This window comes from Sinohyriopsis cumingii, chromosome 3 (genome assembly GCF_028554795.1).
Source record: "Sinohyriopsis cumingii isolate HCF-2022 chromosome 3, ASM2855479v2, whole genome shotgun sequence".
Taxonomy (NCBI): domain Eukaryota; kingdom Metazoa; phylum Mollusca; class Bivalvia; order Unionida; family Unionidae; genus Sinohyriopsis; species Sinohyriopsis cumingii.
The window spans coordinates 95,786,738-95,803,869 of NC_142963.1; the positions used below are offsets into that span (position 1 = coordinate 95,786,738).

A 17,132-nucleotide genomic window follows, 5' to 3' on the forward strand; every position below is an offset into this window, starting at 1 on the left:
CTTAATAATGGACTTATTTCAAGTTAACATACATTAATAGTTGTTATTCTTCAGCGTGAAGTGTGAGTGGAGTATTGTTGGCATCCACGTTGCAAAACCATTAAGAAATGTAATTTAAATCTTGGTACATACATTGCTTGGCATTTAGAATAATTCTCTTTCCATTTACTCCATTTTCCAACTGCTGCAGAATGTTCTTATTTGTTATGGTGTTGCTTATTTTAATCTTCCTAAAATAACATCTTCATCAAAAACTCTTTGAATTCCTCATATTGTCATCAAGTTGAATAACTTTTACTTACTATTCTAAAGTATTAATTCTCGATTTACATGATGACATGTTCAAATTTGTATTGATTGTTCCTATGTTGCTAATTGTACAGTACTACAATTTAATTACGCTGTCAAAACTTTTGTATAGTAGATGAAATGCCTTGTTTATTGAGGAAGTGGTACATGTACTGTCACATGATTTTGGGGTCATTGACTGGTACCCTGTTTTGTTCAAGGTTTCTTTCTCACCATCTGCTGAGCCACAAAATCTATATTTAGCCCATGCTGTCCATGTTATAATCTTGACTTGAAAATTACATCTGGCTGCAATCATCAAAGACACTAACTCAACTGCTGTGTGAAGCCCAAAACTCTTATCACAACCTTGTTGATCCCATTTCCTGTAAACATCACCTTTGATAGATAATTATATAATATTCACCTTGGTGGTACGTATACATTAGTCAACACTTCTTTCAGTAACAAATCCTGACATTGGGAAATAGACATTGGTAAAGATAATCAGAATTCTTACCTTACTGTTTGAATTTAATATTGGTTCTGGACACATTTTCAAAGAAAATGTGGCCACTTGTGAGGGGTAAAGTTTACATTTCTACACTAATATGCTTGCCACTGGTCATGTTGGAGGGGTGGCCTTTCTTGAGGGTACTTTTGAGTACAAACTCTTCCATGCCACGGGATTCTGGCTGTAAAAAGCTGGTGGCTGCTAGTCGGGGTGGGGTGGGGGGGCATTCATTAGGGGAACCACTGTAGAATGAAATCTTCATAGCTTCAATCAAAAGTGTTATTTCTCAGTGACTAATCTTGAAATGCTATTTAATGCTGAATGCAACAGTAATAATAACTAGATTAGACTTGCTTTATAGAATGTTAGTAAAGCTTGCTTTCTTAACTTGACTTCGGAGGTGACTAATAGAGTTGAGTAGCATGGTATCTATATAAAAACTGACTTCCAAGGTAAGTCAATTGAGTGGTTAAAGGCTAACAGAGGTAATCCTACTGATTCTAATGTGCAGGGCAGTAAATTGAATTCGAGAGTGTAAGAGAGAGAGAGCTGTATTTTGTAAGATGGTAGTCACTTTAATTCAAGACATTAAAATGTTATAATTAACATTATTTTATTCACAAAACATTACAGGGAGGGGTGAATACCTCAGTGAAGCACGGAGGTATCTATGTGAAATCTCTCTTCTCAGGAGGCAGTGCTGAAGATGAGTGTTCCATACAGAGAGGTATATATTTTCCTCATAGTGTACAGTGTTCCATACAGAGAGGTATATATTTTCCTCATAGTGTACAGTGTTCCATACAGAGAGGTATATATTTTCCTCATAGTGTACATTGGGGCAAAAATGAAGTGGCAACCATTCTGCTTGCTCTAACATACTGCCTTCTGCATTGAATGTCTTGTTTGGCTCACGGGCTGCATGTGTCCTGCCAAGCCATATCCAATGGCCCGCAAAATGATTGGTGTCATGAAGTGTCATGAGAGATAACAAAGGTGGTGTGGCCCTTGGGCCATCAAAAATGCCCTCATGCAGCCCTCAGGGTGTTTTGAGTGTGAGACTCCTGTTATAGGGTTTATTGCTTTGATTCATATCTTTTTTTTTTAGATCACAGACCAGAAGAAATTATACTTTGGCATACATTTGTTATCACTGTTTCAGCTAAACTACTGAAAGATCTAACATGAACTGTTACACACACCTCACCCCAGGGTCCAGCTGGAATTAAATAGTGCCCCAGATATGTTCAATATGGCCACTGTAGCAGCCATCTTGACAATGTTGTTGCTACTCATCATGAATAAATGGTCATAAGTGGTTTTCACTAAAAGATTTTGTATGACATCTGTTTTGGTTTACAATGAAAATTGTGTTGATCTGATATCCAGTATAACCAGGATAGCTTCTTTCTTGAAAATCATGTGATCACTACTTCTCTAGAATGCATGGTCACATCTACCCAAGGTTTTCAGTAAAGGACTTTTTATGATGTTTGGCTGGTCTTAAATACAAATTGTGTAGATTGGATGTCTCGGTGGGAAATGATGCTGCATGTCTGTGGTAAGATGCCACAGTGCTAGACAGCACTATAACTTGCCACACTGCATTCAACATAGTGATATGACTAAAAAATTATTTAAGCTACATTAAAAATCCAAATCACACACATACAAACACACACACACACACACACACACACACACACACCAAATTTGTTTTGTTGGAGTTTCTTAAAATTATCAGAAACAGTTTCAATACTAAGAAGTTTGAATGGTCTGATCAATGACTAAATGAAATTCATTTTATCCAGTAGAGTATCAGTTCATTGATGGTCTCATTGTTATTTTTTGTTTAATTTTAAGGCGATCGTATCCTTGAAGTAAATGATGTCAGTATGATAGGCATGACACATAAGCAAGCTGTGGAAACCTTGAAAAATGCTCCACCATTATGTAAACTTGTCATTGAGCGACCCGGTAGTACATCTTCCACAAAGTCCTCACATACCAGTTACAAGTCCTCAACCCCATCTGAAAACAGCTGCAGCCCAGTAGGGAGTTCCAGGCCTAGTAGGACTTCAGAGGGGGATGGCATCTCAGCCACAATGAAGAAATTTGAAGGAGCAGGCATACAGCCATCAAAAAGCAGTAGTGTTGAAGAAACAATTGATTCTTTTCTGAACCAAATCATCAAAGAAGGTAATTACAGAAATGTTATCCTTTTTGTGTACAGTCCACTAGTGACACTATAGAAGTGTCAGCAGTCACAACTTTGTTAGTGGATTACTTTTCTTGTTCCTTGATAAAGTATATGACGTTCATACATGAACCATATTTACTTGTTTTGGGGAATTGTAGCTATTTTTCGTATATATAGTATATATTGGGTTTAATGGCACACCAGCACTTCCCTGGTTATGTAGTGCCAGGTAAAAGCCAGTCCCAACAAAGAAAAAAAAGCAAAATTGGTACATTCCTTGAAATACATTGCCAGATTTCTGATATAAACACACTGTATTAAAATGACTTAATCAGCTGATTTGTCATCATGGAAAGCATCCCAGGGCAATAAAGTTGCATTGATTAGTTTCACCTTACAACATGCAGGAGGGGGGCCCTGAGGGGAAGGCACTTGCCTTTACATATCACTGACATCTCACCTCCGTCCATGTTGGTTCAGGTCTCAGGCTCAGCCAGTGTGGTTATGTGAGAAAACCTGCCATTAGCTTCCCATGGGTTGGTGGTTCTTGTTTACCTTCTCGTGGGTTCTTCCTCCACCTTATATACTGGGTGCCATGCATAGCTAGCCTTTCATGTGCTGAATAGAATGGCAGTAAGCCCACAGCAATAATAAAATGCAGGAATGCTAATGGGGCCCATTCTACATCCACAGACCCACTGAATGGAACATTTTTTTCTGTATTGATCAAAAATTTAGAAAAACAAGTAATTTTCTGCAGAAATCTTGTCAAGATAAATCTTACAAACTGATGTCACTATACATATAATTACAAGAAACCTCATGTATAGTAAGGGTGATTGAGCAAAAAAGTGCACATAATTTCATTCTTTGGGATCTGCATATGGTTAGCATAATTTCATTCTATGGACTTTGTGCATAGTGAACATGATTTCATTTCTTGGGATTTGTGCAAGGGGAGCATGCATTCTTTCCTTGGGATCTACACATGGTGAGCATGATTTCATTCCTTGGGATCTGCACTTGGTTAGCATAATTTCATTCTTTGGACTTTACACATGGTTAGCATAATTTCATTCTTTGGACTTTGCACATGGTTAGCATAATTTCATTCTTTGGACTTTGCACATGGTTAGCATAACTTCATTCTGTGGGAGTTGCACATGGTTAGCATAATTTCATTCTGTGGGAGTTGCACCTGGTTAGCATAATTTCATTCTTTGGACTTTGTGCATAGTGAACATGATTTCAGTCCTTGGGATTTGTGCAAGGGGAGCATGAATTCTTTCCTTGGGATCTGCACATGGTGAGCATAATTTCATTCTTTGGGCCTTGTGCATAGTGAACAATCATGAATTCTTTCCTTTAGATTTGCACATTGTGACAATGATTTCATTTTTTTGTGTATAGTGAGCATAATTTTGTTTCTTTGGTACATTGAAATTCCTTTATGTAACCAGTCATGTAAAACATTTGTCACTGTGTTGTGAAATAAGTTAAAATTGAAAGTGAATTCATATTATCTGCATTTAGAAGACAGAACATTGTTCAATTAAATCATTTTGATAAATAGTAAATTGAGACATTTGTTATGTATATTTCATGTGTATTTTGTTTTGACTTTTGTCCATGATTATATGATGCACATACTCCTCCGGTTGCCTGATTGCTTGTTTTTCACTCATTTATGTTAAGACAATAGAGTCATTACACATTTCATATCTCATTGGAGATGTCCAGGAAAAGGATGATAAGTGACTTAAATCTGGCAAAATGCATAGTCAAGATGCCAACAACTAAAGTTATGCTAAGAGGACTTTTAAAATCACTTGACAATGTTCAGCACTTAATTAACAGTGATGAAGACTGCTCCACTGTTGAATCTAAGACCGATACTGATATCTTATTGCACTTTTTTACAGATAGGTCTTAATTTATTTAGTTTCAAAATGTTCTTAGATGTGGTAAATATGTTGTTTTGGGCTCTTATTTGAATAAAAGAACCAAATTAATGACTAAAAGAGTCTTGTCAGATGAATGACAGTATGGGTCTATCAGATGAATGACTAAAAGAGTCTATTGAGCGAATGACAGTATGGGTTTATAAAATGAATGACAGTATGGGTCTATCAAATGAATGACAGTATGAGTTTTTAAAAATGAATGACAGTATGGGTCTGTTAAATGAATGACAGTATGGGTCTATTAAATGAATGACAGTATGGGTCTGTCAAATGAATGACAGTATGGGTCTATTAAATGAATGACAGTATGGGTCTATCAAATGAATGACAGTATGGGTCTATCAAATGAATGACAGTATGGGTCTGTCAAATGAATGACAGTATGGGTCTATTAAATAAATGACAGTATGGGTCTATCAAATGAATGACTAAAAGAGTCTATCAAATGAATGACTAAAAGAATCTATCAAATGAATGACAGTATGGGTCTATTAAATGAATGACAGTATGGGTCTGTCAAATGAATGACAGTATGGGTCTGTTGAATGACAGTATGGGTCTATTAAATAAATGACAGTATGGGTCTATCAAATGAATGACTAAAAGAGTCTATCAAATGAATGACTAAAAGAATCTATCAAATAAATGACAGTATGGGTCTATTAAATGAATGACTAAAAGAGTCTATCAAATGAATGGCTAAAAGAGTCTATCAAATGAATGACTAAAAGAATCTATCAAATGAATGACAGTATGGGTCTATGAAATGAATGACTAAAAGAATCTATCAAATGAATGACTAAAATAATCTATCAAATAAATGACAGTATGGGTCTATTAAATGAATGACTAAAAGAATCTATCAAATGAATGACTAAAAGAATCTATCAAATGAATGACAGTATGGGTCTATTAAATGAATGACAGTATGGGTCTATTAAATGAATGACAGTATGGGTCTATCAAATGAATGACAGTATGGGTCTATCAAATGAATGACAGTATGGGTCTGTCAAATGAATGACAGTATGGGTCTATTAAATAAATGACAGTATGGGTCTATCAAATGAATGACTAAAAGAGTCTATCAAATGAATGACTAAAAGAATCTGTCAAATGAATGACAGTATGGGTCTATTAAATGAATGACTAAAAGAGTCTATCAAATGAATGACTAAAAGAATCTATCAAATAAATGACAGTATGGGTCTGTTAAATGAATGACAGTATGGGTCTGTCAAATGAATGACAGTATGGGTCTGTCAAATGAATGACAGTATGGGTCTATTAAATAAATGACAGTATGGGTCTATCAAATGAATGACTAAAAGAGTCTATCAAATGAATGACTAAAAGAATCTGTCAAATGAATGACAGTATGGGTCTATTAAATGAATGACTAAAAGAGTCTATCAAATGAATGACTAAAAGAATCTATCAAATAAATGACAGTATGGGTCTGTTAAATGAATGACAGTATGGGTCTGTCAAATGAATGACAGTATGGGTCTGTCAAATGAATGACAGTATGGGTCTATTAAATAAATGACAGTATGGGTCTATCAAATGAATGACTAAAAGAGTCTATCAAATGAATGACTAAAAGAATCTATCAAATAAATGACATTATGGGTCTATTAAATGAATGACAGTATGGGTCTGTCAAATGAATGACTAAAAGAATCTATCAAATAAATGACAGTATGGGTCTATTAAATGAATGACAGTATGGGTCTATTAAATGAATGACAGTATGGGTCTGTCAAATGAATGACAGTATGGGTCTATCAAATGAATGACTAAAAGAGTCTGTCAAATGAATGACTAAAAGAATCTATCAAATGAATGACAGTATGGGTCTATTAAATGAATGGCTGCATGATTTTTAAAAGTAAATGAAGCTTTATATCTTATTTTCCTTTGCAAACATTATTATGGGATAAAATTTTAAATGTGGCAATTTCTGAAAGTGAAAAAAATCTAACTTAACGTAAACTAAAATTATTACAATATCATTTGACTGGCATTGTGACTACCCCACCCTCCCCATCTTATATGAGTTTATTTCCAAATGTTAATATCATCTCAGAGAAACATAATTGACTATTATATGCACTTTCTATCTTAAAAGAATTATAGCCCCTTCATCATAATACTGGTTTAGTGTCAGTGCTAAATTCTTGCTCAGAACTCTTATTTGGAAACCATATTTAGAGCCTGTCAAACTCAGTTACATAAAACATTTATTGTAGATATATCAGAGATAGAACCAATTTAAAATATTCAATGTTGTAGGAGTATTTTTGTAGAAGCATTTTATAATGGAAACTTTTAAAACACTAGCCTGAGATAGTGTGTTGAGATATTTTGTGACCATTTGTCCTGGATTATATTTAGAAGAAATGAAATGGATTGAACTATCTCATGACTTCTTTGCTAGTTCCTTTTATTGTGTTCCAAACATATTTCCAATTTTTGGTGGCAGAGAGGACATACAAGGTGATACTGAACAAGGGAAGTCGAGGTCTGGGGTTTAGCATATGTGGAGGTCGCGAGAATGCACAGCCCAAGCATCAGGTTATCCGAATCAAACGGGTGTTTCCTCTCAGCCCTGCTGCGGAGAGTGGACAGATCCAGTCAGGGGACATCGTTCTTAGAGTCAGTGATGTGGAAATGAAGGGTTTGTCCTTCACAGTGAGTATGAAAAAACCATATATAGTTACAAGTTGGATGCAGATGCAGACTGTATAGATCCGGATCTGCTGTTACAAAACGTGCTGACTAATCAGCAGATCCAACAACCATATGTCCCATTGCGCAACAGATCAGATCAGGGTCTATGTTGTTCTTATTTGGTTCCAACTTGCATGCAAACATATATGGTACTGTCTCATGGTACAATCTCGTCTGATAATGTTCAGTGTTTGCTATCACTTTAACACTAATTTGATGCATGAATGTAAACTATTCCATTGTTGTAAATTAAAATCAAATCAGTTATGTACTGTATAGTAAATATTGATTGTACTGCAAAAAGACCCAATATCAGTATTAAGGGTACTGTTGGGCATGACAGTATTAAGGCTACTTTTTGGGCATGTCAGTATTAAGGCTACTGTTGGGCATGTCAGTATTAAGGCTACTTTTGGGCATGTCAATATTAAGGCTACTGTTGGGCATGTCAGTATTAAGGCTACTTTTGGGCATGTCAGTATTAAAGCTACTGTTGGGCATGTCAGTATTAAGGCTACTTTTGGGCATGTCAGTATTAAGGCTACTGTTGGGCATGTCAGTATTAAGGCTACTTTTGGGCATGTCAGTATTAAGGCTACTTTTGGGCATGTCAGTATTAAGGCTACTGTTGGGCATGTCAGTATTAAGGCTACTGTTGGGCATGTCAGTATTAAGGCTACTTTTGGGCATGTCAGTATTAAGGGTACTGTTGGGCATGTCAGTATTAAGGCTACTGTTGGGCATGTCGTGTAGGATAAATTGGTATAAAATTTCAGTTATGTATATTAACATTACAGCTATTGATGCACAACAATGTAACATAGATGAACACTTCACGTCAATAAAATCGTTTGTGAAGTTGATTTCAATGTCAGTCATAAAGGACCATCTTGATTGTAACAAGAAAATACTGTTGTTACCTCACTGAATTCTTTCATTTTAATGGTCATCATGTATTTGTAAATAATTTATGTTAAGTCCATTTGCTACCCGTTTAACAAAATCTCTTTCTTTGTCACATATCAAGTAACTTACTGGTTCACATAATACCCTTACGGAATATATAAAAATTTTTTTACTTATGTAACAGTGAAAGCAGACAGACACGGATGGTTTGTCTATAAATGTTGAATATTTAAAAGTATTTAAGTTTTCATTATTCAAATACAGTATAAAATGACTCCACAATGGACATCTTACTAATTACTAATTTACTGAAAGATTTATAACAGGGCAAGTTGTTGATATGTAACCAGTCAGACAGACGCATCACATGCAACAGTGGAGTGATATAAAAATTTTAACGTTACTTTTCCAACCAACAAGACAATTTTTATAGGTTAGAAATCAGAATATGCAAGTTTGTACCCAACATCCATAGTTTTATGCACTTGCAATGCTATAAAAAAAAGCTATTTTAATTTAAAAAGTTTATGTAGACCAACAATGTCCTATTTCAATCTATCTGGAATGTAATGTTTTCAGAAATGACAAAAGTTCAGAATTAACAAACACATATTTTATGTCAAAACTTGATTATCATAGTAGCACATGAATGTAGATAATAAGTAACATTTATGAGCAATTAAAGTTTGAAATGTTTTTCGCAGCCTCTTTTCAACAAAAACTAGCCTCTGATAGTCAACATGTATCTTATGATAACCATCTCCTAAAGCAGATATGAACCTTGTACAGCATTTTCATGAAAGGATTTTGAACAAATCACTTTATTATGCCTGTGTGTTTTTTCTTTTCCCAGAGGTAGAGCAGACACTTTGCCGTATGCCTTAAATCAAATGCATATAAGTAAATTAGGTATTTTTTTTTTAAATTGCTTTGTTGATCTGTATCAGTGTATGCTCTTGAACATGTTTACATTGCAGGCAGATATGAAGTTCTTTGAATATGTTTTATGGAAAAAAGATACTGAACAAAGTAAAAGAGCAAAATATACTGCTTGATACTGCCTATATAATGAATAATAAAACAATATAACCTGACTAAAGCAAGCCCTAATTAATCCAATCTCCCATCCAACTTTGGACAGATTCTTCAGTCAAAGTATTCAAAGTCAAGATCATCTGCATTGTTATTATGATAACCCTGATCTCTGTTAAAACAAAATGTCAGACCAAATTTATGGTCAGAAAAGTTAAAAAGTATGTCAAAATTCCTGGTGAAATCCGTCTTTGGTGGTAAGCAGATAAAACAGTGTCTACAAAGATTCACACAGAAGCAGCTGTTTGAAAGTAAAGTTCATTAGGTTGGTCAGTCCAGTGGTTAACATAGGCTGCTTTACAGGGATGTTGGTCAGTCCAATGGATAATATAGGCTGCTTTACAGGGCTCCTGGCCAGTCCAGTGGTTAGCATGTGCTGCTTTACTGGCTGTTTGTGTATTTCCAGTGGTTAATGCATTGCTTTGCAGGGATGTTAGTCAGTCCAGTGATTAAATGTATTCCTTTGTAGGGCTGTTAGTCAGTCCATTGGTTAACGTGTTGCTTTACAGGGCTGTTAGTCAGTCCAGTGATTAATGCATTGTGTTACAGGGCTGTTAGTCAGTCCAGTGGTTAACGTGTTGCTTTACAGGGCTGTTAGTCAGTCCAGTGGTTAACATGTGTTGCTTTACAGGGCTGTTAGTCAGTTCATTGGTTAACAAGTGTTGCTTTACAGGGCTGTTAGTCAGTTCAGTGGTTAACAAGTGTTGCTTTACAGGGCTGTTATTCAATCCAGTGGTTAAATATGTGTTGCTTTACAGAGCTGTTATTCAATCCAGTGGTTGACATATGTTGCTTTACAGGGCTGTTAGTTCAGTTTTTAACATGTGTTACTTTACAGGGCTGTTAGTCAGTCCAGTGGTTAACATGTGTTGCTTTACAGGGCTGTTAGTCAGTTCAGTGGTTAACAGGTGTTGCTTTACAGGGCTGTTAGTCAGTTCAGTCGTTACCATGTGTTGCTTTACAGGGCTGTTAGTCAGTTCAGTGGTTAACAAGTGTTGCTTTACAGGGCTGTTAGTCAGTTCATTGGTTAGCATGTGTTACTTTACAGGGCTGTTAGTCAGTTCACTGGTTAACAAGTGTTGCTTTACAGGGCTGTTAGTCAGTTCAGTGGTTAACAAGTGTTGCTTTACAGGGCTGTTAGTCAGTTCAGTGGTTAACAGGTGTTGCTTTACAGGGCTGTTAGTCAGTTCAGTGGTTAACAAGTGTTGCTTTACAGGGCTGTTAGTCAGTTCAGTGGTTAACAAGTGTTGCTTTACAGGGCTGTTAGTCAGTTCATTGGTTAACATGTGTTACTTTACAGGGCTGTTAGTCAGTCCAGTGGTTAACAAGTGTTGCTTTACAGGGTTGTTAGTCAGTTCAGTGGTTAGCAGGTGTTGCTTTACAGGGCTGTTAGTCAGTTCAGTGGTTAACAAGTGTTACTTTACAGGGCTGTTAGTCAGTACAGTGGTTAACAAGTGTTGCTTTACAGGGCTGTTAGTCAGTTCAGTGGTTAACAGGTGTTGCTTTACAGGGCTATTAGTCAGTTCAGTGGTTAACAAGTGTTGCTTTACAGGGCTGTTAGTCAGTTCATTGGTTAACATGTGTTACTTTACAGGGCTGTTAGTCAGTTCAGTGGTTAACAAGTGTTGCTTTACAGGGTTGTTAGTCAGTTCAGTTGTTAACAAGTGTTGCTTTACAGGGCTGTTAGTAGTTCATTGGTTAACAAGTGTTGCTTTACAGGGCTGTTAGTCAGTTCAGTGGTTAACAAGTGTTGCTTTACAGGGCTGTTAGTCAGTTCAGTGGTTACCATGTGTTACTTTACAGGGCTGTTAGTCAGTCCAGTGGTTAATGCATTGCTTTACTGGGCTCTTAATGATGAAAGCGATTCATGTACAAGTCAGTAATATTTTCTCCAGCATCACATTTGTCTCAAGTTTGTTGTATGAATGTCTGTCTTGAAAATATTGTTATCTCTACTGCCAAATTGGTGGCTATTTTAACATGGGGTCTTCAAAAATGGCTTCTTTTGATACCTAGTTGATCCTAATGGAAAATGGTGCCAGTCACACATCCAAAATGGCTGCCATGATGGCTGTTATGAAAATCTTCTTGTCACTACTCCCCTTGAATGGATGAGCATAATGTTATGAAATTTTCACCAAAAGAGTTCTAATGATGCCTAATTTGTCCTCAATGAAATGGTGCCATTCTGACACCCATTGTGTTCACCACTGTAGCTAATTTGAAATATTTTATCACTGAAGAATATCAGAGATGGTTTCAACACTCACAAAGTTACAAAGAAGAAATGGTCTTATCTTGAATTCCAGGTAATTCCTTTCACCCAGTAGAGCATCAGTCCCTTTAAGGGACTCTTGTTTAAAAATATATGCAAGGATACTCCAGTTTAAAAATATATGCAAGGATACTCCAGTTACTCAATGTGTTCTTATAAATATGATACAGAATCAAAAATTGCATCTATGGGTGACTACACATTGAAGGTATCTTCCTCTAGTCCTAAGCAGTGTTTCTCGTCGCCCTCATTTTTTATGTCAAAGATACCCACATTTTTTAATTTTACCCGTCCCCCCCCCAGTTCTAACACAGTTTAAAAAAAAAAAACTTGCAATCTTGCATCCCTAGGAGAAATACTACCTACATATGTTTCACTGGAACAGCCCTTGAGAACTTTTACTTATTTTGTGCACATAGATTAGGAGATGTGATTAATTCAAATTGTACTCCTTTTTTTTGTTGTCCAGGAAGCCTTGTCAGTGATACGGACAGCTAAAACACCAGTCCAGTTTGTTTTATGCCGTCCACCTCCAGACAAGTTATCTCCCCTACCAAGAGTTGTGAGTATAAATCCTCTTTTGATTATCTTCGATAGAATTCACCAGTAATACATGCATTTTTCAAAGTCCATTCTTCATTAAGTGATGAATTCTGCTGTTTATGTGTGTACATCCTTCTCTTCAACATGGATAAGAATAACATCATGACATGATTTTAAGAACATCCAGTCATTTATAATACTCCCTCAATATAAGGTCTTTCATTATTGCATTCTTTCTGTTATAAGGTGGCTTTATGCATGGATCTTATTTCATTAAGTGATAGTAAAATTTTATATATATATATACACACACACACACACATGCCAACCATTATGCTTTTTTCATAATTATTATGCTTTTTTCCCCAGCAAATTACGTTTTCCATGAGACTGCATATGTATGTTTTTTGTTAAATTAGCAAGTAAAATAAAAATAAAGCAACACGTTATTTTTGTCATTTTATCATCATCTCTTTAATTCCATGCTTATAAATTTGAGAATATTCTTAAAAATGTGACTGCTGCATAAGAATAGTGTAAGAAAACTTTCTTTATTTGCTATTTATAGCTACTGTATATGACCCCATTTCCAAGAAAACAGACGGGTTTCTTTAGAAGTGCACTTTGTCTGAGAGATTCATTTAATTGATAAGTTGTTAGGTAGTGAACCAGTCTATATTTTTATAAGAACATGGCACCAGATGTTAAGTGAAATGCTATACACTGTGAGTTGTGGATGTTGTATGACGGAAAATGTTAGAGCAGATGGATCTGTTCAATCTTCAAAACATGTCATATTGGAAAAAGTGACAAATCAACACCACTTTACAAACTTTAGAAGAAGAATATGCGAGTAATGTAATACAGCATTATCAGCACCTGCTATGATCACTGCAGAATTCAAGTTCACAATCATTCAGCAAAAGTTAAACATGTAGACTAGTTGAAGTGAGTGCTGAATATAAATAACTTAAGTATATTTGGTGTTTCTATTCTGATTCTAATCCAATGTGATTTTGTCCATTCTGGTATCAATTTGACCAGCTGCAGAACCAGGTTAGTTGTAATAATGCATAATTTCATATGTGCTGTAATTCTGGCATGTAATATATAGATTAAACTTTTTACACCCAAATTACACTTTTTCGACTCTTATAATTACAGTAAATTACGCTTGTACCTCTCGGAGGTTTGGCATGTATGTTTACATATATATGTATAGATATATATATATAGACCTGCCAACTCTTACGATTTTGCCACAGGTCTTACAAAAATCACCCTTAAAATACAGACTTATGGCATAAAAGCAAAAACTACCGAAAGAATGATCATTGCCGAAAATCAGGAAAATTGGTTCGGCCGTGTTTGATTTGCATCCGGGTTTCATATTAGAGTGAAATTGGTCAGGGAACCAGACTAACTTTACAGCAGCACATCAGATGCTTTAAACTGCACCTATTTGTTCCTGCGAGTCATCTGCATGATCAGACTGTGTATCACAGAATTTTTTCAAAAATGGTGTCTAGCAAGCGATACATGTTTAAAGATGAAAGGGAAAATAAGCGTCTTGAAAAGAGTTAAGAACGAACACAGGAAAAAAAAAAAAATCAGATTCTTGTGAATAAAAGCTGGAAGAGATACAATTATATTTATTGGACATCACTTGCCAATTTGAGTATGACTTGTGGTGAGAAATATGATTGCCGCCATCATGTGAAATGGAAAAAGAATTTCCAGGAATTATATCCAAGTTGAGAGACGGCAACAAGCTATTGAGCTGCTTAGGGTTTGAAACTAGTGGTAAATAAAGTATATGCATACTTGACAAACTTTTCAGTTGAACATAATGTTTATCGTTGCTGCACATTCTAAATACCGAACTTTTAATTACGTTTATAGCTGTATAATAGCAGTTATGATATTTTGTTACCCTTTACTGAAAACTGGGCAAACTTACAAAAAAAATCAACTGCCTTACTGAGACGGACTCGTCAAGGTTGGCAGGATTGTATATATATATATATATATATATATATATTGTACTCCAGTATAAGGTGTCTCAATATAAGATATACTTTATGCTACTGTGAATAATGTTATAATGAGGGAATACTGAATCATATTTTTTAAATATGGTCTCACTATAAGGCAATATACTCTGGCTCCCATGGACAGTTATAATGAGGGAGTACTGAATCCTTTGCTTCATTAATAGGTAGTCTCACTGTAAGATGGTGTACTCTATGGCTTCTGTGTATAGCATTATAATAAGGGAGTACTGTATGATGTATTTCAGTATAAGATGGTCTCACTATAAGGCAGGATATTATATGGCTTCCATGGATAGTTATATAACAAGGGAGTGCTGAATCCTGTACTTCATTAATAGGTGGTCTCACTATAAGATGGTATGGCTACTATGATATTGTGTTATAATGAGGGTGTACTGTATGATGTATTTCAGTATGAGGTGGTCTCACTGTAAGGCAGGATACTAAGTGACTTCCATGGAAAGTATTATAATGAGGGAATACAGTATCATGTACTTCATTATAAGGTCGTCTCACTGTAAGGCAAGACCCTGGGTGACCGAGTGATCTAAGGTGCTTGCCTTTACAGATAACTATGTATATTTTATTACTGTGCATACATAAACAGTTATTGAATAAAGCTTGAAACGAATATTATTTACTCCAGTAAATATTTAGACCAGTCTGCTACCATCAGTTTATGTCTGTAATCCATTTAGTGTCATTTCCAAATACATTTGATCATGAATTTTCATGTTAAATGTTGTAATCATTTCTCATCATGATTTGTCTCCATGAAAAACATAGTTTTATCCCCATAATAGATCTTATTAAAACTCAGATATTTCTACATAAGTGTAAAAGCTCTTCACTTCACTTTTGTCAAACCTGTCTTAGTGGACACTTGACATAGCAATAACATGTACATGTCCATATATCTAAATGTATATCAGTAAATCTATCCACACTTTGACCTCTCTGGTGGCCTAAGTTGTTAGAGCATCTGCCTCGGATGCGGGTGGTCGTGGCTTCAAACACCATCCAAATCATACCAAAGACTTATAAAAATGGTACTAACAGCTGCATCGTTTGGCGCTCAGCATTAAGAGGTTAGTGTTAGGACTGGTCGGCCTGGTGTCAGGATAATGTGACTGGCTTGGACATGATGCTCTGTGTCTGCGGCAAGATGCCCCAGTGCTTGACATCACTAAAAGCTGCCACAATGCAGACATCATAGTGATTTTACTGAAAATTTTATAAAGCTATGTTAAAAATCCAAATCACACACACATGCACACACACACACACACACGCACGCACGCGCGCGCGCGATTAAGGTCAGTGTTAAAGTCTTCTAGATTAAATGGTGGGCTGGACAAACAAAAGTGGGTCTCTTGTGTATCTTAATTAACTTTATTTGAAATCATTTCTCTGTGATGCAGTAGATAGAAGATGATTTATCTTCTGTAATTTTTGCTGTGATTTAATGGGATGGTACCTCAGAAAAATTAAAACATACATCAAAGTCATTGTTATCTTTATTTGCAGGACAGTGAGATCTCTCTCTATATCCATCCAGTGAACCCATCCACTTCTTCTAGAGGAGAAAGTGATTCATCAGCAGAGGAAAGTCCAGTTCCATTTAGGGAGGAAAATCTTGTCAGTCCTCCTACGGGTTTCAACAGTCCCATCTACCTCAAGGATGAAGAGGGTCTTATTGTTCCCAAACCTGCCAGTCCTCCGCCACCCCTTCCAACAAGTCCCATGCCAACACTCACTGTCCAGTATGCAAGCTCACTAACTGAGGATGAGGAGTTTAATCCTGACTTGTTGGACAACTATAAGTCAGAGATTGAGCGGATCGATGTGGCAAGTTTTACAGACGAGAAAGAAGGAGAAAATCTTCAAATCGGAGGTGAGACCAGTGTAGGAGGAGGGATTGAGGATGAGGAACTTCATCCAGATATGCTTGACAGCTGTCGGTCTGAAATGGAACGAATTAATGTTGCACAGGTTGTTGATGAGGAGGAGGATAGAACATTGCTTGAAAATTTGGTAGGAGGAAAGAATGAGGCTGAGAGTCGGGCTCATAGTAAAAGTAGCCCATCAGATCAGAGTGTGTCATCACAGTCCTCTATACTAAAATCACCACTGATGGACTCCTTGAGGGCAATGAAGTTAGAGTCATATCTGCCAAAAATGGACAGTGTCACTGTGACAGACAGTGAAACAGAAAGTTCTCATGGTTCGTTTATGAAGAAGGGTGGACCCTCTTCAGGTGAGGTCAGCCAAGGAGAAGAACAACACCAAGATGATGGGGATGAGGAATCTTTGACAGAGAGTCACAGTTATGACCCCAGTGATGAAGAAGCTGAGGAAAAGGATAATTATGAGGATGACTTTGAAGATGGTGATAGTGAAAGAACTGATCATTTGGACAATGGACAGAATATTTCACAAAGAACCCAAGGATATTCAGAATCTATTGCAAGTAGGCACAAACAGGATTCACTGCTCCAAGAGGGGGTAAGATGTTACATGAAGTCCTTATTTATTAATGTTCGCATCCATATGCAGGTGATTG

At 36.2% G+C, this 17,132-nt stretch overlaps 1 protein-coding gene across 1 annotated transcript in view; it reads left to right on the forward strand.

The window, feature by feature from the left end:
• Nucleotides 1-17,132, forward strand: part of LOC149803330 (tyrosine-protein phosphatase non-receptor type 13-like) — a 204,536-nt gene that overhangs the window by 128,871 nt on the left and 58,533 nt on the right. Inside the window, exons 26-30 of the mRNA XM_089953916.1 lie at nt 1,436-1,529; nt 2,666-3,001; nt 7,452-7,660; nt 12,442-12,534; nt 16,097-17,074. Of these exons, the coding sequence (XP_089810042.1) occupies nt 1,436-1,529; nt 2,666-3,001; nt 7,452-7,660; nt 12,442-12,534; nt 16,097-17,074 (1,710 nt within the window). The remainder of the gene's footprint in view (nt 1-1,435; nt 1,530-2,665; nt 3,002-7,451; nt 7,661-12,441; nt 12,535-16,096; nt 17,075-17,132) is intronic.